Source organism: Dermacentor variabilis, chromosome 6 (genome assembly GCF_050947875.1).
Source record: "Dermacentor variabilis isolate Ectoservices chromosome 6, ASM5094787v1, whole genome shotgun sequence".
NCBI classification, from domain to species: Eukaryota; Metazoa; Arthropoda; class Arachnida; order Ixodida; family Ixodidae; genus Dermacentor; species Dermacentor variabilis.
In genome coordinates, this window is record NC_134573.1 from 179219284 (window position 1) to 179245297 (window position 26014).

General features: G+C 43.9%; 2 protein-coding genes across 2 annotated transcripts in view; one reads left to right on the forward strand and one right to left on the reverse strand.

Moving 5' to 3' along the window:
* Ocrl (Oculocerebrorenal syndrome of Lowe) overlaps positions 1-20659 on the forward strand; it is a 68288-nt gene extending 47629 nt beyond the window's left edge. Inside the window, exons 18-21 of the mRNA XM_075696989.1 lie at positions 137-221; positions 1711-1838; positions 13531-13645; positions 20492-20659. Coding sequence (XP_075553104.1) covers positions 137-221; positions 1711-1838; positions 13531-13645; positions 20492-20640 — 477 coding nt within the window. The 3' untranslated portion in view covers positions 20641-20659. The remainder of the gene's footprint in view (positions 1-136; positions 222-1710; positions 1839-13530; positions 13646-20491) is intronic.
* Noc3 (Nucleolar complex protein 3) lies at positions 20637-25360 on the reverse strand. Its single transcript, XM_075696973.1, has 2 exons — positions 24245-25360; positions 20637-21709 (listed from the first exon to the last, which is right to left on the reverse strand). The coding sequence occupies exons 1-2, from the start codon at positions 25217-25219 to the stop codon at positions 20657-20659; spliced, it is 2028 nt and encodes a 675-aa protein (XP_075553088.1). The 5' UTR covers positions 25220-25360; the 3' UTR covers positions 20637-20656.
* Between the last annotated feature and the right edge of the window lie 654 nt (positions 25361-26014).

Genomic DNA, 26014 nt, shown 5'->3' on the forward strand with positions numbered 1-26014 from the left:
TTTGCATGCAGTAGTTCAGAAAGAAAGAAGGAGAGACATCTTAGTAATTATTTTCAAAAGTTGGTGTTGCAGTCCAGTTGCTGATGTTGCGTAAACAGCTGCTGTTTATGCATGTTTATTTTGTATTCTCTCCTAGGATGACCTTTTCCAGCAATCTGGTCTCAGCTGGGAACTGCACCTAATAAGAGATGCCCTTGACGCACGTCTTGATGGCCACCTACGTATCCTTATATGTATAGTAACTAATAGGGTTTTCCCAAAAGTGAGTTTGGCAAGAAAAGGAGAAGAAATGATTAAAGGAACACTGTGGGTGAACATTGGAGTCAATCTACCGAGTGCTAGCTGTGTAAATAATAGCACCAACTTCATACACATTACTTTTCTAGATAAGCAACTGGCTTGTTTGCATTTTATGCAGAGGTGGCATCGTGTACTGCATGTAGTTTAATACTGCAGCTAGTTTATGCTCTTATTTCATCTAGAATAAATCAAAATTGTGCGTCCTCTGTGGTTATACCACACAAGAATAATTGTAGAAATTGCCACTATGGTGTTAGTGGCACACCACTCTCTCTAACAGAGAAACAAGGTATGTGCTATGCTTCACCCTAACAATGACAGATGGTGCCACCATTTTGTTGGTTGTACTAAAGCAAATAGATAGCCACTGCTATTTGCTTTCGGTGCCCCTAAAGGGCAGCACATTTCTACAAATAGTGCTGACAAAGTGGTGTGCAGAGGTTGCAGCTGTGAATTATTTTGTAGAAAAATTCAGCAGATATAGAAATTTAGGCATCTTTAAGCCCTAATATGTCACTGTAGCTAGGCTCAAGATTGGCATTTAGAGTCCCTGTTAAGCAGTGCCACGAAGAAGCCATTGCTTCTTCGTGGCACATCCTTCAATGAAACAACCAAGTTTCCCCAATTCGCTCAGTTTTGTGCTTAATCTTATTGCTATTATGGTACTTAGCAAAGCATCTGTAATACAGTAATCTTATTATGCAGCCACATGGCTTATCAAAGTTTGTGTGCTGGAGTCTGCATTGCACTGTATTTATTTGATAACTTCTATAAATATGCACAAGTATGTATATAGGTGACATTCGGAGAAATGTTTTGAAAGGACTTGCCTCTTAATGTGCCTCAGTAAATCTTTATTTAAAAAAGTTAGTTTTGATATCATGGCTCCCTTTGCAGATTTTCTTATGCCAAATTTGCTTTTCACATCTGGGTACAAAATAAATTCAGTATGATGAACATCACTATTCTTTCTGTGTAGATATATTTTGCCAGAAGAATGGCTGTCATTATTGCCATATTTATGTACCTTGCATAGCAGAAAATGGGTGCCATTTTCCAATGACTTTATACCATGGTCAGTCTTGCCAACAATTGAAGCTAAGTGGTGCAATGAATAGTTACTTGTTGATGGAGTTGTCAGACAAAATTATATCAGAGGAGAGCAGAACAATCAGTCAACAAGCACAGAATGCAGTGAAAATAAGCATTGATGTATCAGCTGCTTGGTTGATCATATTATACATGAATAAATTTGTTTTCTTTATCTGGTATCAACATTACGTCTCACGTTATATCCATAAGTTTCCAAGTAATGTGCAGCTGTTGATGGCAGTTCTCCATGCAATGTGTGTCTTAACATGCCCCAGTTTTGGTGTGGATAAACATTCCTTAGCATCGTGCACATCCCAGCTGGCAGCGTACATTCCATGGCAGAGGCACTTCTGCTGTTTCTGGACTCCTTGCCCGAGCCCGTGGTTCCATATGCCTGCTACCAGCGTTGCCTTGACTGCTCAAACAATTTCATTCTTTCTAAACAAGTAGGTCACATTCAACAGTTCTTCTTCTTGAGCTTGGACACAAGCTCAGTGTGTAAAATAGCCTGCAATAAGGGTGCACAAATATTTATTGTTAATCGCTACCAAACATTGTGTGCTGCAGTGCATCACTGGATATAGCATTATGCTGCTGGAAACGAGATCATGGGTTCGATTCCTGGCGATGGAAGCTGCTTTGCAATGAATACAAGATGCAAAAATGCTTGTACACTGTGGTCTAGGCACACATTAAGAGCAAGCTTTAGCTCGTGGCCTATATAAATATGTAGTATAATGGAGAAATCATATTTCTTGCCAGCCACTGCAATGATTTTGATCAAGCTTGCTCCATTTTAAAGAAAGAGTTAAAATCTAGTGACAGTAACAGACAGCGTTCTTATTTAGGTCATGAATTCTTTAATAAATGTTTTTGAAAGTTGAAAAAAAAAAATGAAACAAGGCTATCAAGTTTACAACACTATAACTCGGCAATGAAAAACAATGTCACAGTTCTGTAGACAACACCTAATAATACATCTAAAGTGGACAAATTTGGCATATTATATATACACTGGTGTGAAAGATATAATATGTGAGTAGGACTTTTGCAAAACCTTTGTAAACATTGCACTAACAAATTCATGTAATCTTTACATTCATATGTCGAATTTGTCCACTTTAGATGCACTAATAGGTGCAGTTTACAGAATTGTAAAATCTGTTTTTGGTGCAGTTACCAACTTGTAAACTTCGTACTTCTATTTTTTTTAACTTACCAGTTTTCAGCTGTTTTCGCAAGAACTTCCAGCACCTAAATCAATATTCTGCTTCCTACAATCACTAGAATTTAACTTTTTTTCTCCAATTCAATAAATTTCATTCAAATTGGACCAGCAGTTGCCTCAGAACGTCTATGTTCAGTGTGAGATGAGCTCAGCTAGATTTCTAAAAAAAATTAATATTACAGATTATAAAGAAGAAACAGGATGTGCATACTGGCGGCAGCATATATAAAAATATTTCTGCATTTTACAGTAAAACCTCATCACTTCAGATTTCACGGGACCCTTTTCGAAAAAAATTACTGAATTAACCGAATGTCGAATTATCAAGGGTGCCCAGGAAAAGGTTAGCTAATACTTACTACGTCAACATGCTCTTATAAAGTGAATGAATAGGCAAATCCTGTTTCTATTTTGTGGAAAAGCAGTGCAGAAGCTGCAATTCTCGTTATCTCGTGACTCATTGGCTCACGCAGCGGCGATCGAGGCCTCGCGAAATCCTTTGCAGCATCGCCGCGGCGTGCACATTCACTTGTGACACGCTTTGCTCTACTGCACGAACATCCCGATATTTTTTTTTTTTTTTTTTGCTAGTGAGCTGATTGCCAACAAATCGTCCATCCATTGCGATATAGCCGGTCCTCTTCATCCTCGACAGCTTTGCACCGAGTCAAAACGAAAAACTGTTGGCCGCAACTGCTGCGGTGGAAACTTGCGACCGCTGTCGACGCGATTATGAACAATGACTTTGCGGTGCTCAAGGCATGTGGCCGATGCACACACTGAGTCAGAGCAAAACTACTGTTTGTTGCAACAACTGCGAACGGAACCACCGTTGCTACCAAGTCCCGATCCAATCATGGATGGCGACTACGCAGTTTCTTAAGGCAAAGCTTTATTTGCGCCTTCCTTCGACTTTCCCACTGCTGCTGCTGCTGTCCGGCACGCCGTTAACGCCAGCCGCATCGGAACATGGTCGAGACATGGCCATGTCACAAAAACATAAAAGGCACTCGCTGCCGGTGTTTTTTTTTTTATCACATTTGTTTTTGAGCGGTCATTCTCAAAATTCCAAGGAATAACTTTGTAAAGAATGTAAGACAAGGTATGTACCACGTGGAGGGCCTGCACGGTGGTGGTTCATAATGATTACTCACCAAGCAACACTCATGGCATTGACACTAAATTTTCTGTGACACGGGGCCTTTAACGCTATCATGTTAGTACATGACAGGAGTGTGGCACAAAGGAAAGATGACCAGAGAGGCTCGTGCCAAGATTTACGCCACGTTGCATCTGCACAATGCCCTCTGGACACCTAACTAGGCGTGACCCCTCACAAATGCTGTGCAGGAGCTGCCGCGCTTGTCTCCGTGCTCACCCGCTACAGCTACGACAGTAGAGGGAAGAGGTGGGGAGAGTGTTAGCGAGGGAATAGAGAGAGAGAGAGGAAGCAGTTTTGCGAGTGACAACGCTACAGCCCAGAATGGCGCCAAAGCGTGCACTTAATGCCAACAAGGCAAAGGCTCGCATAAAGCATCAAGCGGAGCTGCAACAACAAACACAAGCGGAGCAGGTAAGGTAGCATTTCACATCCCGTCACAACTGTCGTATGCTGTCAATATATCACCGCCAAATAACACCAATGAACGCTAACAGCAGGCAAAGATTCGCTTACATCGATTCCCACAGTACGTGGGATCTGCATATTTTTAAAGCGAAGCTTTCTTTGCCTCTTTCTTTTACTTTCCTGCTGCTGTCCTGCACACCACTAATGCCGGTCGCATCAGGACGTGGTTGAGACGTAGCCACGTCATGAAAACGTAAATGCATGCGCTGTCGATGTTTTGTTTCACGAGATTTGTTTATGAGCTGTCATTCTCGAAATGCCGAGGAATACCTTTATAAAGATGTAAGACAAGGTATGAGTCACACGGAGGGCCTGCCTGCTTGTGGTTCAGAATGATTTCTCCGGATTTTCTGTGACACGGGGCCCTTAACGCTATTGCGATAATACATGACAGGAGTGTGGCACAAAGGAAAGACGACCCAAGAAGTTCGTGTCAACATTTACGCAGCATTGCATGTGCACAATGCCCTCAGGACGCCATCATTAGGCATGAACCCTCACAAATACAGTGCAGGAGCTGCCGCGCTTGTCTCCGTGCTCACCCGCAACAGCAACGTCAGTGGAGGGAGGAGGTGGGGAGAATGCCAGAGAGGGAATAGAGAGAGGGGGGGGCAGTTCTGTGAGTTGCGATGCTACAACCCAGAATGGCGCCGAAGCGCGCGCTTATTGTCGAGGAGACAGAGGCTCGCAAAAGCATCGAGCAGAGCAAGAACAAAAAACACGAGTGGTGCAGGCAAAGTAACATTTCACATCACGTCATGACTGTAGTATGCCGTCAACATCATCAACAAATAACATCAATGACCGCAAACAGCAGACAAAGCTTCGCCTAAATAGATTCCCACAGTGCGTGGGATCTGCATATTTTTTATAGTCCGTTCCATGCATAGCAGTCGACACTGTGGAGGCTAGATAGACTTCTTGCAGTGGCTTTTCTCGCACTTGGATATAGTTCGACGTTATTTGACCTTTAGTAGGACATTGTTGAGGGCTGGTTGGTTCATACTTGAAGGTAGGTTAAAACTGCGCTCGTGGTGTGTTGTGTGTTTCTTTCGCTGTCCTCGTTTTTCGCACAGTTTTAACCTATCTTCATGTTATTTGATCGCACTTGTGCACAACTGTTGTTTATATAGGCTCAATATTGAATGAAACAAATTTTAATCCTTAAGAACAAACACACTGTGGTATATGGCTCCTAATGATAAAAGTTAATGGAGAATACCTTAGTAACTTGCGATTCGCTGATGATATTGCCTTGCTTAGTAACTCAGGGGACCAATTGCAATGCATGCTCACTGACCTGGAGAGGCAAAGCAGAAGGGTGGGCCTGAAAATTAATCTACAGAAAACTAAAGTAATGTTTAACAGTCTCGGAAGAGAACAGCAGTATACAATAGGCAGCGAGGCACTGGAAGTCGTAAGGGAATACATCTACTTAGGGCAGGTAGTGACGGCGGATCAGGATCATGAGACGGAAATAATCAGAAGAATAAGAATGGGCTCAGGTGCGTTTGGCAGGCATTCCCAAATCATGAACAGCAGGTTGCCATTATCCCTCAAGAGACAAGTATATAATAGCTGTGTCGTACCAGTACTCACCTACGGGGCAGAAACCTGGAGGCTTACGAAAAGGGTTCTACTCAAATTGAGGACGACACAACGAGCTATGGAAAGAAGAATGATAGGTGTAACGTTAAGGGATAAGAAAAGAGCAGATTGGGTGAGGGAAAAAACGTGAGGTAATGACATCTTAGTTGAAATCAAGAAAAAGAAATGGGCATGGGCAGGACATGTAATGAGGAGGGAAGATAACCGATGGTCATTAAGGGTTACGGACTGGATCCCAAGGGAAGGGAAGCGTAGCAGGGGGCGGCAGAAAGTTAGGTGGGCGGATGAGATTAAGAAGTTTGCAGGGACGGCATGGCCACAATTAGTACATGACCAGGGTTGTTGGAGAAGTATGGGAGAGGCCTTTGCCCTGCAGTGGGCGTAACCAGGCTGATGATGATGATGATGATGATGATGATATTTTTGTTGTTCTTTTCAGGTTTCTTATTTGCAACCTGTCGCGTGGAGCTTCACGTACATGCTCACGCAAACGAACGCTGTTGGCACGCAGCAACGCATGGTCCAGCGAAGCATTGACGGAATGCGCAGAGTGATAACTTTTCTTGACCGAACTTCTTGCGTAGCTTCCACAGAGTTGACTGCTATGCATAGAACAGAGTATAGGTACTTGACCGATGCGTGTACCGAGTCAAAACGACACTACTGTTTTCCGCAACCGCTGCGGAAAAAAAACGCCACCACTATAGGCCCCGACCAGTGAACAGGCGACGCCACTGAGCAGCAGCCGTGTCATGCTGCTCAGCGCCGCCTGTGGTGAGCAGCATGGAACTGGGAAGGTGGGAAGACCGCGAAATTTAAACTTCATGCACATGTCGCCGAAAGCCGCACGTGATCCGTGATTAGCCGTTTTTTGTGTACATGAAAGTGCATGCATGGTCCTCGGTGATGTTGCAAATACTTTTTCTGGGTTTAGGTATAATAAAGGAATAGGAGAGTACTTTCATGCTGCTGCATTAACCAGTGGATTACAAGCTGTACGCTACTTCACATGTTCTCCCCACAAAAGAAATGGCTGGCCGTTGGACGTTCATGTGAAGTGCTGTTTGCAGCAGGGGAAAACAACTGTACGAAGTCATCCTGCACGTCAGTAAAGCCTACTGTGACACTAAGATTGAAGTCGCTAAACTGGCACCCTAAAAACATTGCGTTTCTAATAGGTTGACCAATTTTTAATTGATGTCTTGCTGTTGGCGATGCATGCCTCATTGTGCTCCGGCACGTTGTAAACTGCGGCCTATCATTTGATGCCCATGTCACATTGTCACTTTAGATCACCATACAGCTCGATCTAGACCAGTATAGCTGCATGGTCACATTTGCTCGATGTGCATTCAGTCGATTGTGATCCATGCATTGAGTTCGGGCTTCACAATCGCGATTGTATGCTGTTGTCAGCACCGTCATGCCGAGTGAGCTAAACTAACTCATTGCGAATTGTTGGACCGTGCAGCAGTGACTATGCTTGATCGAAATAGAGAAATTTGATCCAGTCAGGCGCGTCTTGATTGAAAGTGACTGTGTGACACCACGGTACTCTAATGTTCTCTGTGCTTCGTCATCTGGCAGGGTGTTGAATGCTTTTGTGGTTTTGAAGCAGTTGCAAGCGGTCTGTCATGGCTCACTGCTGAACACAGAACCGGGACCTACTTGCCAACGTAATCAGCGCAACTACAAGTCGCTTTATGCAGCTAGTGAGACAAACGAGCCCTTATTTATCAGGTCTTTTTATTCATCAAATTATTCTTGGCAGCTTGCTGCACTTTGTAAACGTCCAGAAATAGCGTTGGGTTTGTTGTCAGGATGACTTTCGATTGTGCTTTTTTCTCTATTGACGTAACGATTAGAGCATATCCTGGTTTATTTGTCTGGGCCCCATTCGGAGCCATCTGCAGCTGAAAAATTAGATTTATTAAACACGAGATCAGAATTTATATGACGCGAATTTTTGTTTTTCATCATGTACAATGATCGAGGTTCATTATGCACTTTGCTTTTGCAGGGCAATTTTGCAAATGTAAAGTTGCAAGAAAAATCGCACCATGTGATACCACGCCTCTGACACCAGCAGCTGAAACAAGTATCGTCTATGAATTAGCGCTCGCCAGCATCCTCGGCACAAAATATTGCTCATCATATACGGCAGTGTTATCTTGATCACACCAAATGCTAAGGCTACACTAAGCAGTCGTCAAATCTGCACAGTTGAGACAAATATCTTTTAAATGTATTGCGGCTGACCCGGCCATGACTGCTGGCGTCGCGCAAGCTGCAAGACGCACATGTGTAGCACGATTTACAAAACAAGCCTGTCTCACAAATGTGATGACAGAATCATGGCTAAATTCAGAGCACGAACTACTGGGACACCTAGGCACAGGAAAAGACAAGACACGGCTCTCCAACTCGCCCATTTTTCACTTATGATGACAGAAACTGACTTAATTAACTTCCCTCACAGTGGCAATCCATTTCTTTCGCCGTCCTGGTTCATAAGGCCTGCCAGGAAACATGTACCAATTTATCCCAGGCTGGCCTTCGTGGCTGTGAGTCTTATGCAGCAGTATCGCCGGTTACACTTCTTTTTCGCACCTCCATAATTTTGGCGCTTGTTCATGAAGTGCATGCCATTGCACTGTCGCAAGACATATCCGGAAAAAAAGGGGAGGGCTAATTAACAAAGCAAAACGGCCCCAACCGTGGCCAACACGAAGTGCATTACGTGTGAAGTAATATGTGTCAAGCCGGCCGAGCTACCTTCCCAGTTCTGTTGCATCGCTGGGCAGATGGCGCCAGAGTAGCCGCAAGTGTAGGGTAGCCAACCAGACTCTTGACTGGTTAACATCCCTGCCTTCCTTATATCCCTCTCTCTCTTTCTCTCTCACTGTACGGAGCCTATCGACATGATCGTGGATGGTGACTATGCAATTATGAAAGCACGCACCCAACGCGGTATTATGCAAGGTTTTAAAGGCACAAATAGGCATGAAGCGTTCCAGCACTCATTCACGTACAACTTCCGCTGATGACTACAGCGATGCGTACTCCGTCCTTTCGTTTTGGTTGGACCATAGAGTTTATAAATAAATATTCTAGATTGGAAATGTGGCGCCAGTATCTACGGGTGCTTTCCTGAGCGTTGCCTCAAGCTACATGGGAATGATGGGAGGTACATGCTTCGGATTGACTTCAGTCATTAGACTAGTGGTTTTTGCTTGTGGCGCAGTAAACGAAGCTGTATTAAAATATTTTTGCATAAAATCTAATTTTATTCCTGCACTATTTTATATAATGCACAATACATTGCATAAAGTTTGTATGACTTTGAGATTGAGGCACGGTTTACCATAGAGTTTCATACAATAATTGCTAGAGGGAACTCTGGCGCTAGTGTCTATGGGAGCTGCAATGGAAGCAGTTATACCAGCATGGTAATTATGGGAAGTGCATTGATTTGCCTAGACTTCGTCCTTCTGGCTTCAGATGGATTTGTGACTTTGTAAATGCTTCATTTTCAACAATGTACTGTGTAATAAATAATTAAATAAACATTATCAAAATTGTCTAACGGCACGATTCGAACAGGGGGCCTCTAGCACAGAAGCCTGATAATGAAACCATTAAGCTACAGATGCATGTATGTACAAGCAATGTAAAATGCCTTTATGAATTTATTGCAGCTGCCAGTGCCTTGATACTCTTGGCGCGTTTCGATTTGGCCACCTCGACAAGCTCAATTGTTGCAATTAGTAGCGATTGCACATGTTTGTGGTGTCTTCTGCACTGTGAAGAGTAGAGATTGCTTTGAAATTTACAACAAGATTTATATAGCGTAATATACAAAGACACAAGAACGTCCGAATCCACAAGCACGAAGATCAGACAAATCCATGTACTTCCCATCATTCCCATGGTAGGATGACAGCTGCAGTGCCAGAGTTCCCTCTAGTATGTTGTAGGAAATTCTATGCAGTTTACCACCGGGGCACACCAGGGTATGCATTGTTCTTCAGTTCTGTTCCCGATTTAGTGCCAGTGAATAATAATTTATGTATTTTTACAGCAGCAATAACAGCTGTGCAAGTGCTTATATAAAAGTACTCATCATATACTTATGGAAACAAAAGTTTTGTATTGTGAGAAAATGTTGTGACTTTGAGAAAAATGTTACAAGTGTTGTCTGCTACGACACCTGCTCACTGCGAACGCAAGGCTTTTGTTGCAGACGATAGGCACTTGTGAACTCTCTCGCTGTTTCGAAAGGCTGCGTTGGCTGTCGCGATTGCGAATGTCTTCAAGTACTTTTAAGCACATCTGCTGCAGTGCTAGCTAGGACACTTGTGGCCTCCTACGAGTACGCTTAATTATATTTTATGTTGATGGACCAGTTCTTCTGAGGCGTGCATCAGCAGCTGTTATGGCGTGGCTTTGCATTTACCTGTGTTACGACAGTAGACTACAGCCAGGAAGCAGCAACTTTTCCTAACACGTTTAAGTGGTGTTCTCAAATGTCCTGAAACACACATTTCAATGAGCACATAAATGAGCAATGAGTAATGAAACCCTCAATCTGATTGTCAAGCCACTAGAAGTGCGACTGTCTACATAGTAAACAAAATTCGTTATGCAAGCAGTTGGCTGTCTTTCCATATCACTAGTAGAAAAATGTTACTGGCAGGTTATTAAAATTCCAGCAAATGTGTGCAGCTAAGCTTTACAGCTTCAAGGCTCGCACTACAAATATAAGCATGTACAAGAAGCCAAACAGCTGTATCAAAGCATTAAGTTACCTATTCATACTGACCGCGCTAAGAGCGACCGAACGAAAAATGTTGCATGCAACGGTAGGAGACAGGAAGAGAGCAGTGTGGATTAGAGAGCAAATGGGGAATCTAATTCTATTTGACATTTAGAGAAAACAATCGAGCTGGGCAAGCCATGTAATGCGTTGGGCACATAACCGGGGTGCCGGTAAATGCCGGCCCGATCAGTCATCCCAAAAGAAAGCATCAGTAGATGCAGAATTGTGACATATTTTAATGAAAGCCACACTCAAGCTTATTAGTAGACACGCCATGTTTTCTATGTGCTTTAAAGGTTCTAAGCTTCGAACATGTACGTAGTAGTGTGCTTGTATCTGTAGTACGTTCTTCTTGCTCTTCTGAAGTTTGATAAAGCAGGCGCCAACCTACAACACTTATCAAATCAAGGTCAAAACAATCAAAACATGTTCTCTCAACGTTTACAATGCCGTCACTTTCTTGTCAAGGCTTTGTCACCACACCGCGACACAAACATCGACCCAGCTGCTAGTCCAGCGTGCTATCACCACTTACAGCAAGAGCAAAGTCAAAGAGATTTGTGCCGCACTTCCCAAATGTGAGTTGTAGCAATTGCGCTTGGAGCGAAACCAAAACTGCCAAAAAAATACCTGTAGACTAGTTTGCCAATCAACAGAATACCAATCCGTAGCCTCTACTTCCTGTCATCTCCATGATAGTTGAATGATCGCAGCGCCAAATTTCCCTCTAGTTATAGTAGTATAAAACTCTATGGGTTGGATGCTAGCATTTTTGCTTTCTTGTGTCGCAAATTTACGGTGCTCCTTGCTTGCCGAGCTTCGAAAGTTGTCTGTACTAACTGATGTGTGGCCAAATATGTCCAAATTAACGAGAGTTTCATTGCATTGAATAATGCATACGCCTGCTGGGACCAGAGGATGAGTCCGAATTATCCAATTTTGTGAATTAACGAGGGTTGAATTAACTACATTTTACTGTATTTGAATTGGTGGCATCGGAGTTAACCCTAAACTAAGGCTTCCTCTTAATGTATTCGAGGTAGTTGAAATGAATCTGGAACCCTACAGTACAATGTTTCACGTAGCATGTGAGCTGGTTTGGGAGGTTTAACACTGTGATTTAATTTTACCAACCATGGAACCTGCACACAGTCCTTAAAATTGTTGTGATGATTATTAGCTGGTTATTCATTTAAGATTGAACTTTCCAGCCAGTGAATATTTCTCTGAGTACTGCAATGAACGAGGCTAGTTAGTGGACGTTCGTCATTGTATTGCGCTCAGTGTTACACCGATGAACAAGGGACCGACATCCGCGTCTTGCCCCTTATGTTCGTCAGTACTCTCATGAATCATGAATCTCTGAGTACTGTTCTTAAAGGGACTGACAAACAATTCTTAAGGACCTAGTTTTTTTTCCTCAGTAGTGTTTACAGCTGCAGCGGTTACTTCCAAAAGCGGGTGGATATTTAGTTAGCAGAATGTTTTGATCTGAGCAGCCTTTAAAAAAGTAAGAGTCCCTCCTCCAGCAATGCTGAGAAGTGAGAGCGGTGTCGATAGCCCGCCTCGCAAATTGTGAAAGCTGCCCATCATTCTGCTTTCACAGGAGTGAGTGTAACTGCATTTTGACCTTTTCAACCGCTTTTGGAAATAAGAAGCTGGTGCAATAAGTTCGTGTTATTGTGCAGACATTTCTTATATTTGTACCGTGTTTTTTCCCCACGTACACGCCTATGTCATGGCTGGCTGGCCCCCATCGTTGTTGTTTGTCGATTGACGAGCCAAGCCAACTCATCAAAAATGCAGGCAAAGGCTGCATCACTTTTCTGCTCACTACAAATGAAAGCTTATCTGCACATCGTATGTCAGAAAAAACTTATAATAGTAGAAAGTATACTGCATTTCAATACTAATAAAAATATCAGGAACAGTGTACACTAGTAGAAGGTTACATGGTGGACCTTTTATGCAGCTTCATGTTTTTGCTGCGTGGTGTGCCAAAGGTAATTTTTTGCCATTCTTGGTGATGAATTAAAAATATAAATCCACGTTTAATGAGAAAAATATAGCTTACTTTAGCCACTCCCATAGGGAATCATTCCATCAGCGAGGTTATCTCGATTGATGTTCTGAGTGGTTGTTTTTTCCTTTAAGTTAATGTTTTCCACACACAGGAAGTACAAATTGTTTGTTGTTATATGAGTCGCTGAGCAATTTTAGCATGTAAGCAATGGTGGCCACATACCATTCCAATACAATTCTGGTAAATATATTCAGGGTTTGGAAATTATGCATTGAACGCAACTGGTTCACATTTCGTTTTTGTGAATAGTATTTGTTGGGCGCAATTCATACTGCTCTGCTGTGTTAGCAGCCGAATGAACAATTTATCCTGCTTTACATTTTTAACATGTGACAGCACGTGCTGCTGCAATCTCTAAAGTCATGTACTGTCATTTCAATGCTTTTCTGTGCTGTAAGGCTATGAGAAAGCTGCAAAGGAGCTTGGCAAGTACTGTGCACTGTGCAAGATGATACTCAGCATTGGCTCACTGTGCCACGAGCCACTTTTTGGGCACATGTGCTATGACAAATAAAAATAACAACTGTTAAGTGCCATAATCACAAATACAGAGTTAAAGGTGAAACAAAAAGAGCCACATTCTTCAACCACATTTTGAAAAGGATTTCAAGTTTGCCACTTCATTCATCTTTAATGCATCTTGCAGTCAAATCCTGCTGTGAAGGAAGAAAACAAACCAGTGACTGTCGGTGCATTGCCTGTACTTTTCATCGTTACTACTTTCAGTTTCTCCATAGCGTGTGTTGAAGCCCCCCCCCCCCTTATCTATGCAGGTTGTTTCCCAGATGGTGCCAGAAGTGCACAGGCATACGTTTCTCTACCTGGTCTGCTTTCTGAAAGAGCTTCTCGCACACTCCGCCGAGAACAAGCTGGATGCAAAGCTTCTGGGTAGGTCTTCAGGAGCAGTAGTGGTTGGACGAGTTGAAAGTGGCTCTCAAGCTGGTCTGATTGGTGCCAGTGGATAAATGGTAGCACTTGGAACAGCTCTAATGGATTCCCACAAGGGCTCAGTCAGGCCTAGATGGTACCAAGGCTAGTGCAAGCCCTCACAAGAATGCTTGTAAAGCAGATACAATTGTTTACATTCTATTACTAGTAGAAAGTGCCTTCAGTCACGAGAAATGATTTCATAGGCAGCAGTGAACAAGCGAGCCATCTTAAAGAAAGGAAAACAAAACAATATTGGCACTGTTGCACGATTAATTTGCATTGAGCAGCTTCTGAAGCTTTTACAGCGATGCCGTATATGGCTAGCCTGTTACCTGGCTAGCCTGTCACCTGTAAGCCGAAAACTCCTCCGGCGCAACCGCACGCATGTGTGAAAAAAAAATAAGAGAAAGAAAGAGAGGCGCGTGATTGGCTGCGCCAGTAGTGGTGTCGTTGCTCTCCGTCGCAGCCGAGGGCACGCGCAGCAGTTTCTCTCCGGCTCCGAAATGGGTAGGCCACGCATAATACATACTCCTGAGGAGCAGGCAGCTTTCGATCAGCAATGCAGCGAGCAGAACCGGGAATGAGCTCACCTATGCCGTGCCAATGCTGCAGCCCAGGCACAAGAAGAGACTCATGCAGCCGAGTACAAGCAGCAACTGCGTGCCGTGGATCCGGCAGCCTACCAAGCCGTCGTTTAATGAACCGTTGGGATTAACCTAGTGATAAACACCGGGGCCACATGTTTCAGCTTCACTGGTTAACCATCTGTACGGAGTGCTTGGGCGGTGATTTTTTTTTCTTCTACTTTAAAGAAGTTTATTTTGTATATAATAAAATTACCATAACTGCATCGAGCATAAAACTTCTGATGGAAGTCCATGGTGAGAACTGTCAGGGTCACCTCCTGTTGTTCGTGTACAAAATGATGCTTTAAAAGAGGAAAGCAAAGCATTGAAAAGAGAAACACAAGTTACAAATATTTTAATTAGTCAAACCTCAATATAACAAACATCAATACTATAACAAATTATTAGATTTAATGAAGTAAATATAACTTTTCGTCGCCCATGTCTTATTTCAGTGAGCATTCTTCTGCTATTAATGTTGGTAGTAGGGCGGCCAGTTTTACACTGTTCTTGTGCCAGGATTTCTGCACCTGTGTGGTGCTGCCACCTAGTGAACATCTGGTGCACTGTTAGGAACACGTCTGCCAATGTACGTGCTACAGGTGTCACCTTTCGCATTTTTGTTACACATTTGCAGTTTTCATTTGACTGATCCTCATAATATTCGTTGCTTGCAACTCAAAGTATGCATTTCGGTAGCAAAAATGTCAAATACTCAGCAGAAAACCAACATGCTGGTTCCTTGTTAATACAGGTTACATGATTGCAGATTAGTGAAGATGCATGGCATGTTTGTAATTCTGTGTTTCACATGCCGTGAGACCCTTTCCTGGATTGTCAGAGGCTTAAAAACATTCACGTTTCTTTTACATAAGCCAGGTGCGCTATGCAAGAGTGCCCGAGTTTTGAGAAGGTTGTGATCTTTGTGAGCTCTGGAAATACTCTGTGATGAATGTATGAAGGCAAGAAAAATAACCCCGGGACATGTCGAGTTCGACATGTCTCGTCAATTCAAGATCAAATCAACATCAATTCGACATCACGTCATGGGCAATTGGTGACAGGCTCACGTGGTGAAAGCGTGGGGTGCCTTCTTTCATTTGTTTATCATTCCGCTGAGTGCATATGCCACTCAAGAAGCATTAACAAGAAATATTTTATGTAATTTCTATTACAAGCTTTATGAAAGTTTTTTGAACATATTTTAGATTGCTTGAATTATAGTATGAATGTTTTTACAATAACTTGCATTTAATGAAAATGATGTTTGTGCCATTATGGAACGCAACGGTCGCAATGACTCGGTATGCACACCTGCACAACGCAGTGTGCGGTGCCCTGCGTGCCTACTTGCCTTCAGGAGTGCAGATTTCCTTTCTCAAGGTGGAATGATAGAATTCACTCAAAAGAGCAGATCCACCCACGAAAGTCCAGGCATTAGGTGCTTTGTGCAGTCTGCAGATAATAAAGCATTCACGTATACATGCCGCATTGCTGGCCGTGCTGACTCAGTCGAACTTTTGAATGTGCCATCCCTCTGCTAAAAGTATGGCCGGTGTGGCAAAGCTGTAGCTTGGAAGCTCCATTTTTTTTTGGCAACCATAGCACCAATTTCAATGAGGTTCATTGCATTTCAAAGAAAAGTTCATCTCTAGTAAGTGTAGCAACTATATTTCTCATTTATGCCGCCAGTATTTGTATACTAATAATTTTTCAAATTTTCAAAATACAAGAAAAAATCTAGTGTCAAGTTTACAACTCTGTAACTCAGCATTCAAAAATGATATCACAAATCTTTAAACTACACCTAATAATATGTCAAAGGTGTACAAACGTGATGTATGACAGTACACCTCTCTGAACTGAACCACTATTTTGTACTATGACTTTCGCAAAATGCTTGTAAACATTGGAACAGTTTTATATACACTGTAGTTTAATATATCGAATTTGTCCACTTCAAATTCTCTAACAGATGCTGTTTACAAAATTACGCTGTCTCTTTTTGGTTTACAAATTTAGTGCATGTATGTTTTTTAACTGACCTGTTTTTGGCAATTTTTTTAGAAAATGTAAAGTCATAAATTGAAAGTGTGCTTCCCGATTTAGATAACACATAACTTTATCTCTTAAATGCAACTAATTTTGTTCAAATTGGTACAGTGGTTGTCTGATGACAGTATTTCAATAGGGAAATCAGAATGAGCCCCAGCTGCTGCTCTAATTTAAAATTAAGTTATAGGGTTTTACGTGCCAAAACCACTTTCTGATTATGAGGCACACCGTAGTGGGGGACTCCGGAAATTTCAACCACCTGGGGTTCTTTACCTGCACCTAAATCTAAGTACATGGGTGTTTTCGCATTTCGCACCAATCGGAATGCGGCCACCGTGGTCGGGATTCGATCCTGCAACCTCGTGCTCAGCAGCCCAACACCACAGCCACTGAGCAACCACGGCGGATCTGCCTTCATAATGCATTTGTGGCACCACAAGTGCATTCCTGTAACCTTTTTTTTATGAACTGCTGCTTTCACATGCTCCACACTATCTTACTCGCTGACTGTCATTTTACAATCTTGCTAGAACTCGCAAGTGGTCCGAACTCAAGCCTTCCAGCTTAGCGCCCCAGATCGCAATTTTTTTTTTCACTAGTGTCAGTGTGTCAGCATTAGGTAATAACAAAATATCAGAGATAGCTATAGTTCTGCATTGTCAGAGTTTTTGTTTTGGGACAAGATTAGTGTTTTCTACGAGTTCATTTTTTCCATAAAAATGGGAATTGATCGGAGCTTTTTCTTACAGTGTAATAAAATACAGAAATTTCCAGCCTTTTTAGCGTTGTTCACCTTTCAGCATCTCACAAACCCCCATAGCATCCTTTATTTAAAAATAAGGAGAAGAAGAGAAAGAAAGCAGCTTGAGAAACATATTAATTTACAGTCAAAATTTACAATAGCAGCAAGGTTTATTGTTGTTACAAGTTTTTTTAATGTATGAATACTGTACTACATATTTGCCAGCGTTCAAATTGATCATTGCCGCACATTATTTTGTATTTACAAAATGAAATGTCAAGAACACCCTTTCAATGTTGACACTAGATGCAGATAAAGCCATTAGTCCAAACACATTCTCAGGCATGCATCCTGTAGAAAGCTTGAGGGCTCAGCGCTTTCTTCAGCAGCACATGCTTGATATTCTGAAAGCTCCCGTGCCAGCAAGAAACTACTGGTCATACGTGTCAACAACTGCCGACAATTCCTCCTTCATGTTTGGGTTCACACCCTGAATGCAGTACCAGAATGACAGACTGTTTTACTCTAAGTCATAAGGAATGTTTTGTTGCATTGTATGGCTACACTTTATCTACAACAGTGCAGTACTTTCGGAAGCAGTTCATAACTTCTCAGGACTTTCTTATCTGCAATGTCAACCATGCAGTCAGTGTCTATAATGAAAGTTGTTGCTGATGCACCATTCTGTTGACTTAGCAGTGCCTGCAGGTGCACAGCGTTGCAGATGGCACATGTCATGCAAAAGAGTAGACCCAACTTCTAGTTCTTGTTGTTGAATGCAGTCCTAATTTATCATTTCAGCATTGCCATTTCTTGGGCGTTTTGGTAAACTGACATTGAAAGCATATTTAGCGCTAGCGAACAAAGACAAAAGGGAGACAACACCACAATGCGCTAACTTCAACAACCTTATTTTCAGGAAACGACCACCTATTCAACCCATGCACAGTGGCGCCGCATCATCCAAGTTTTTAACCATTCAAAAAATCCGTCTCCTTATCTAACAAGTCGACCAAAGGGGCGCTAACACCCGTATCACTATTCCGACAGATAGCCTGAGCCTCAATAATCTCTCGGACATCTTTGTGCTTCGCAAGAACACGGCAGGACCCATACGCCAGTGCACAGCCGCATTCCTGACAGGTGACCGTATTGCGTATTTCTCCACGTTTAGATTATGTTCTCGTAACCGGTCATTAAGACACCTTCCTGTCTGTCCTATGTATTTTTTCCCACAGGACAACGGAAGCTCGTAAACAACAGCTTCTACGAAACCCACTGGTGCTTTACGATGATTTGTAAATCAATGGACGGAATGCAGAGGGAAGTGCCCTCAAGGAAGCAGTAGTGCCCTATCTGCATAGAATGGCACATAGGCTTAAGAATATGGCTAGCTGTGTGAACACAAAAGTGGTCTTTTCAGCGCCAGAAAAACTTGCGAAAATATGTCGGTTAACCGACCCGTACCATAAGCCAGCTGTTGGATGCTCTACAAATCATCATAAAGCACCAGTGGGTTGCATAGAAGCTGTTGTTTACGAGCTTCCACTGTCCTTTGAGAAAAAATACATCAGACAGACAGGAAGGCATCTTAATGACTGGTTACGTGAACATAGACTAAACGTGAGAAATAAGCAATACGGTCATCTGTCAACTCACTGTCAGGAATGCGGCTTTGAACCGGCATATGGGTCCTGCCGTGCTCTTGCGAAGCACAAAGATAAAGATGTGCAAGAGATTATTGAGGCTCAGGCTATCTGCCGGAATAGTGATATGTGTGTTGGCGCTCCTTCAGTCAGTCGACTTGTTAGATAAGGAGGCGGCTTTTTTGAATGATTAAAAATTTGTATGATGTGGCGCCACTGTGAATGGGTTAAATAGGTGGTCGTTTCCTGAAAATAAAATTGTTGAAGTTAGCACATTATGGTGTAGTCTCCCTTCTGTCCTTGTTCGTTGGTGCTAAATATGCTTTCAATATCATTTCAACTTCAGCTTGATGGGCAGCTTGTGCCAGGAGCTCATTGTCATGACAAATGCCTTCAGCATCTCGCTCTTCTTTATTAATGTTGTTACGGTATGATTACGTGTCACAAGTGAAGGCCCCAAAATTGAGGTTTTCTGATACATTCAAATCGTTTTTTTTTTTTAAATTTTAACTGGGGAGTGTTCTTTGAACTTTATTGGATTAATTATAGAATACAGAACCCATAGTTATAGCGAAAGCATTGTTATGTCAGATGTCACTTTGTTATAACGAGATCTAAGTGTATACTATAAGAAAGTAATATACATAATATATGTCACATACCATCTCCTACTTTTTCCAACTGTGAAAGCACGGCTCGAGAAACATACACAGCTGGGCTGCCGTGTACCACATACTTCTTTAAAGTAAGGTATCCCTTTGTCACGTTGATGCCTTGAAATTTGGAGCACATTTAAATAATGCTATATTTTACGATTCAATTCAGTGCTCATTATAGAGGCTGGCCTTCAACATTCGGTGGTACTACTACAACAGGTCATACTTGACACAAGCACTTTCAACAGTATAAAAAACAAATTGTGTTGATTGAACACACATATTAGAACCTATGTGAAGCAAAGCTTTCGTGAAGTGGTTAATGAAATGCTATAAATTTGCCCATTTAATTCCTGAATCTGCAGCATAAAGGAAACTGGCACGCATGCATGTGCTCTTGTGCACTCATGCTATGCAATGGGACAACTCTTATATTGCAGTGTAATTAATTTTATGTTAAATCAACAAAACATGCTGATTATCGGTGTTAATTGGCATGATAGAAGTACATGTGCAGTTGTGGCCTTATGGTTAGGAAAGTAGGCCTAGAAAGTTTTGCTTTATTAAAGGAATTGTGCTCTTGATGACAGGTACTGTTTTATCACCGAGTAATTCTGTAGAAAATAAGGCCAGCAGCCTGGACACCAGGCTGGCAGTGCTGTCCTGCGTGCAAGCTATATGGCAAAACAGCAGCAGCCGCCCCTACCCAGCCAGTAGCCATGACCAGGAAAGTCCGGGAGGGTTTTCAAAGAAGCCTTCACCTTAAAAACGTTTCTTAACAAAATGTGAGCACATTTATTTTGCGAAATTGGCTGCTGCTTAGTTGTAGAGTGGCAAAAGTGAATTTTCAGGTGAGATAGGGATCTTGACCACTCTTCTTGAGCACCGACAGCCTTTGATTATCAGTGACCATGGTCTTCGATGCTGTCAGGAGCAATGAGCATGTGGGCAAATGTTCATGTGATGGAGGCCCCTGTACATTTGTAGCTATGAACTGTTGGGAATCAGGTGGACAGTATTTGTAAGACTGACAAATGAAGATTTACTTGACCATAACATCTCCTACCTTTATTTTGCAGCAAATGTATTTGGCCCTGTTCTATTGAGGCCCAAAGGCCAGCCCTCAACAGAACTTGGCACATCCTCATGGGACACACGGAGAGACACTGATGAACGCAAGAGTGCAGCATTTATCTACCATTTTCTCATGAATGACTACACAGATTAAACACAAGAATGCACCTTTATTTGTTGTCTTTGTTATGCAGAGCACCTTTAGCAGGCCTTTGTTTACGTTTATTGATCCTATCTTTAGCAGATCTGCGCTGTACGTTAGCTCGTGGCCCACAACCTGGGAATGCCACAAGTGGATCAATGCGCTTGCCCGCCACACGGACAGGGTCAAGGCTGGCCAGCATCGGTGGAATGCGATTGACTGAGGCAACGGCCTTGGCAATGGCAGCCGTTGAGGGGTCATAATGCTTTCGCAGCATGTGCAGCTCCCAAAGTGGAGCACAGCCAGCATGGTCAGGGTCTCCGAGCAAGGGGCGAAAGATGGTTTGCGAGTCTGCTACCTCAAGCAGTCCCTGCAGCCGCGGTTCACTCCTGAGCAATGTGCCAAGTGATAGGGTTAGGCCAAGTGAGTGAGCATGATTAAGACATACTGTGGTAAACCGTTTGCACAATGCTTTAAGGCGGTACACTGACAGACTTCTGCAGCGGTTCACCACCATCAGCCGCCAGCACAGTAGCAATGTGCGAGCACTGGCAGGAGGGCTTTCCAGCAAACACCTGAACAATGCTACATAGAATTGCTGAGGGTCGACAGTGAGGGCTTGACCTTGCCCTGACAGAAGTGCAAATGCCGCCTTCAAGCAGCAGGGAGCATCCCGGGATCCTAGCAAGTTGAGCAGAGTGCCTAGTGCATCTAGAATGTCCTCCAGGAAGTCAAGATTGACCAGGTGCGCATACTGGGAGAGACCTTTGAACACTGGACGAAGCAGGGGCTTTAGCTCTGGCCTCTGAGGCACCTGTTTGAGAACATGGGCATACGTCCATAGCAGCTGCTGCAGTATCTGTCCTTGAAGGCGATCCTTACGGATGTCGCTTTCCTCTGCCTCTGTCTCACGGAGCTGGGCCTCAAGACGCCGCATGCGCTTGTGTTGGCGGTGCTCCTTCCGTGACATTTTTCGCAGCCCCTCGCGCACTTTCTTGAGATCAATGTTGTGACCCTGGTCTGCGGCCTTGGGCTGCCTTAGACGCAGGGACAGGAATGGCTCCAAGACACGGGGGTGCACCTGCAACACAAATCACATTTCAGAGTGCTGCACAAATTTAAAACAGTGCTGTACAGCTTCACAGACACTAAAGATGAGAAAACTTTAGGCCACAATATTCTCAGTCACAACTTGCGAACAGTTTCAAAGATGTGGGTGTTTTGCATGAGTTTCCAAGTGCAAACACTAGCGGAATAACCATGATGGAGCTCAAAGTGATGACTGATTGGAAAAAGACTGTATAGTACCATTTGCATGAAGAAACTGTTTAACCAAGCTAACCACTCGTATAATGCTGTCGAGTCTAATGTTATCACTACATCAGCTTGAAATGAGTTTGGAATATTAGTAGGTAAGGTACGAAGATTTTCTGACCATACCCTTATGCTATTTACAGCACTAGCTGTTGGGGTGGGGGGAAGTGGGGAGTTTCTTGTCTACTGGTTATCTTGGCAGAAGTTCAGAAGTTACAACAGTATTGAGTGGACTGGAGTGTTTCAGCAGCTTTGCATACATTAGGCGGTTTGTATTTGTCTTTGTGGCCACCAAGTTTGGGCACTAGTACAGCAAAAAAGATGACAGCGCGAAAGGATGTGGGGGTCCTGGCACGGATGCCAGAGACATTCTGGCCATATATCTATCACAATGAAGGCAGGTTATCCACAACAGTAAATAAAGTGCACTGATGGAATCACGCACACCATGTTCAGGTACTATTGCTTTGTTTGTGGCTACCGTTTAAAATGAATCAGCATCATGCCATCTGCAAGCCAGTTCTCACTCTTTCAGTGACTGTCTGCAATGTTTCTTCCTCCAAGCACAATGACTAAAATGACATTCTGTGTGAAGCTTGAGGCACATGTATGCTACACAAGTTGTTACAGGGTAATATGAGCTGTATTTATGCTCTCATCAAGACAAATTTGAATCACAAGGCCACTTCAGTACTGTAGAGAGCCAGCTATAGCGCTAGGTTTCCGCAACAGACAAGTGTGCCCGACACCCATTACATTTTCTCACAGAAGTTTTTTGATTTGGTTACAAACTGACAGACACCTTTCAGCGCACCGCTTGCTCTGACTTCCCAATTGCCTGTGGAAACGAGAAAAGCATTCCTAAATAAAAGTAGCGAATAACCATTAAAGCTTTCTTTTTAGCATGCAGTTAAGCACACATGCATTGATTCCATTTAGTGCCACTAGACCGCTCATTAAGCGCCATGCTTAAAGCTAGTTTACAGACTGTATGGTCCACTCTTAGAGGGAACACGTGAGTGCGTGGCCAGCGGTCTGCAGAACGCTAACTGCTGGTGAGATTTACAAATGTGGAGCATGCGCATAGACATATAAGGGTGGTGTGTGCCCCGTATCGTCTGTTACTTCTCCGCCCCAGCGCATGGCGCGCGATAGTGAGCGCTGGCCCTTATGGCTTTTTTTTTTCTTGCAGTGTGAAGCAACTGATACCAACCCTGCCTCCCACTTGTTGAATAGGTGGGCATTTTATGGTTGAAAGGGCAAGCTTGGTATGCTCGCTGCATCGGGCTTCAATTCCCTTCTCTGTTATGAAAAGTAGCCAGTTGCAGCAAGCAGTATGTGAAAAACGTGACTAGGTTATCAGTGAGCACTGACACAAGGTTGTGTAAGTGACATGCTTTAACACATTTGCAGAATTCCACAGTTAGGGTTTGCTTCACAACCATTATTTGCATAAATTTCCTCAGCTGAGATGGTCCTATTTTCATTGCGCAGGTTTGCATTATTTCTTCTTGCGTTTTATAGAGCATGGACAAGTGCCAACAGATCAGCTTTGCATCCTTCTAAAGTTGTGTGGCTAATTCTGACCCCATATACCCTGTGTGACAATAATATAATGAATAAATTTTTTCCTTCTAAAGTTTACTTTCATGTGTTTTTCTACGCACCCCTTATTTCCTTGTGCACACATGTTGGTGCAACAGAATAATTTTCATAAAACCGCATATCCAATTCATATCGCAAATATCCGAACTATGGAGCTTCTGTAGATGTTGCTTCAATGAGCAAGAACCTAGTCGAGTTGGAACTTGCAAGACTGCAGCAACAAATAATTTTTTTTTTCTGCTTGCTTGTTACTCGACGAGCAGCAGGCAGAGTGGCAGCTAGATAAATCGCACGGCAGAAAAACGAATGCGCTCTCCAACGCTTGCCGAGTGCAGGGGTGGGGAAGTAGAAGGCGAAGCGGGGCCCTGCGTCGCCCTTGCAACTCTATGCGTATGCGCCGCGTTTACAAATCTCTCCGTCAGCGCCGCGCGGGCCGCCGGCCACGCGCTCGCTTGTTCCCTGTAAAGAGTGGACCGTACTGTGCTTCCTTCCCGAAGAGTAGGCAGGCGTTGTGCCCCTTCTGGTGGCAGTTGACAGCCTACTCCTCGCTTTCCCTTTGTTCTCTTTGAAGTGTATATATGTTGTCACACCAAATAACAAATACTACACACGGTAAACCCACGAAACACAGGCGACGTTTCACGTTTAGCATCCACTCCATGCCAAAGTGGTGCCAGCAGCAGCTCGCGACACTTGCCTGAAGACCTCTAGCCTTCAGGAGGGCCCTGGTACGTTTGACAGCATCCAGTGTGCTCTCTCCCAGCCGGTCCTGGCGGTACAACAGGCGGAGTGCCTGAGACGCTGTCAACGACATCTTGTCGTCGGCACTACCCAGGCAATGGACGGCCAGTTCAATCAGCTGTCCGCGCAGGTTGAAATGGGGGTGCGCCACAAGCATACCGCATACACAGCGAGCAGCAACCTGGGCCAGCGTTGTTGACAGACGCAGGCGCATAGCGCTTTGGGGAGACTTGAGCCTCTTCATATGTCGCGCCAATATTTTCCGCAAGCAACCTACATACTGCCCGTAGTACCGCAGCAACGCCTCCTCGTAACTAATCAATGCTCGCGTCTCTTTCTTTAGCTTTTGCTTAGGCCCGGTACTATGCGCGGTTGGCACCGTGATGGCGTAGCCCGGCACGACGTCTTTGAATACTTCGAGCAGCGTAAGCGCTGCCAGCCTCTGCACAATGTGCGAAATGCCCGGCGCTCCGTCGCGAACGAAGGCGACAAGCTCCTTGAAATGACCTACTTTATCCTGAGGATCTTCTACAATGGCACTCGCAAGAGAGCCAATCTTCTGCTTGACTTGCTGAAGCTGCCGATACTTCTCGGACAGCGACTTGACTGCTGTGCTAAGAGTTTCCTGCTCGGGGGACTCTTCTGCGACTGGCGGCGTCTCCGGCTGATCTTCCACGTCGTCCTCCGAAGCAGACAGCCCGTGGGCTTCGTCAGATTCCAAAGGCCAGTCGTCCTTTCTGGCGAGCACCTGGGTCTTCTGCACAACACCGTGCTTCGTTTTAACTGGAAGGAGCACACGCACGCTCGGGGTGTCGTTAGCCATGCTTCGACGGGGGACCTTCTCAAAAGCGTGCTCATCGCTGTCATCCGCAGTACGCCGACGCTTGGCTAGCCGACCTTTACGCCACTGCTTTCTGCGCTGTGTATCCATAGTAAAATGATGTTCGGCGTTTTAAAGAAAGAGTCACATCACAGAACACATGTCGTGTTTAGTCATACGCATTCCCACGTGCACAGATGCGTTGCCCGTAAAGCGTGCTTTGGTAAAGTTGCCGGGAAGAGGAAAAGGAAAGTGTAATGATGATGGCTATGAAGCCGCTGCCCTTTGAGATGGGCGATCGCGTGAGTGGGTCCAACGTGTAATGAATCGGGTAAAAAAAACACAAAAAAGAGGTTATAGAAAAATTATCCACACTTTCGCACTATCACATCTTCTGAATCTGACTCCCTCTGAACTGGCCTGAACGACTTTAACAACACTAATCTCAAAGGCCATGCTTTCTTGCACTCCTGTGACTGTGTGGACCCACCACCGATCCTCGCATCTCGTGGCGCTGCTGTCGGATAACCAAAGCAAAATGCCTCCTTTACTAGATGCCCGCCGTGATGCTCGCTTTCCCATTCTAGCGGCGATTCCCTTAGTTCAGCATAAATTCCGTGAGGCGGCGCACGTTGCCTTTTCAACTTCCGGCGGATATGGCAGCGGCGGCTGAATGCATAGGTAGGGCCATAGAGTTTCTCACTACATTACCTAGAGGGAAATCTGGCGCTGCTGCGCTGTGGTATGTAGGGTGCCTCGATGGCGCGCGCATCGAGGCACCCTAGTGGTATGCATGGGAATGCCGGTATGTTGTGACTTCGGATTAGCATCGTTCTCGTAGAGACAGGACAGCTTGAAGACGCGCTTGACAAATATCGTTCCGTCTGTCACAATGATTCACTTTCT

Bases quoted from the DNA above. Each gene is read 5' to 3' on its own strand.
- Noc3 (XM_075696973.1), bottom strand. From the start codon at position 25,219: ATGGATACACAGCGCAGAAAGCAGTGGCGTAAAGGTCGGCTAGCCAAG. The intron at 21,710-24,244 runs GCAAGTGTCGCG...TTTGTGTTGCAG, and splicing joins TGAAGGCTAGAGGTCTTCAG to GTGCACCCCCGTGTCTTGGA.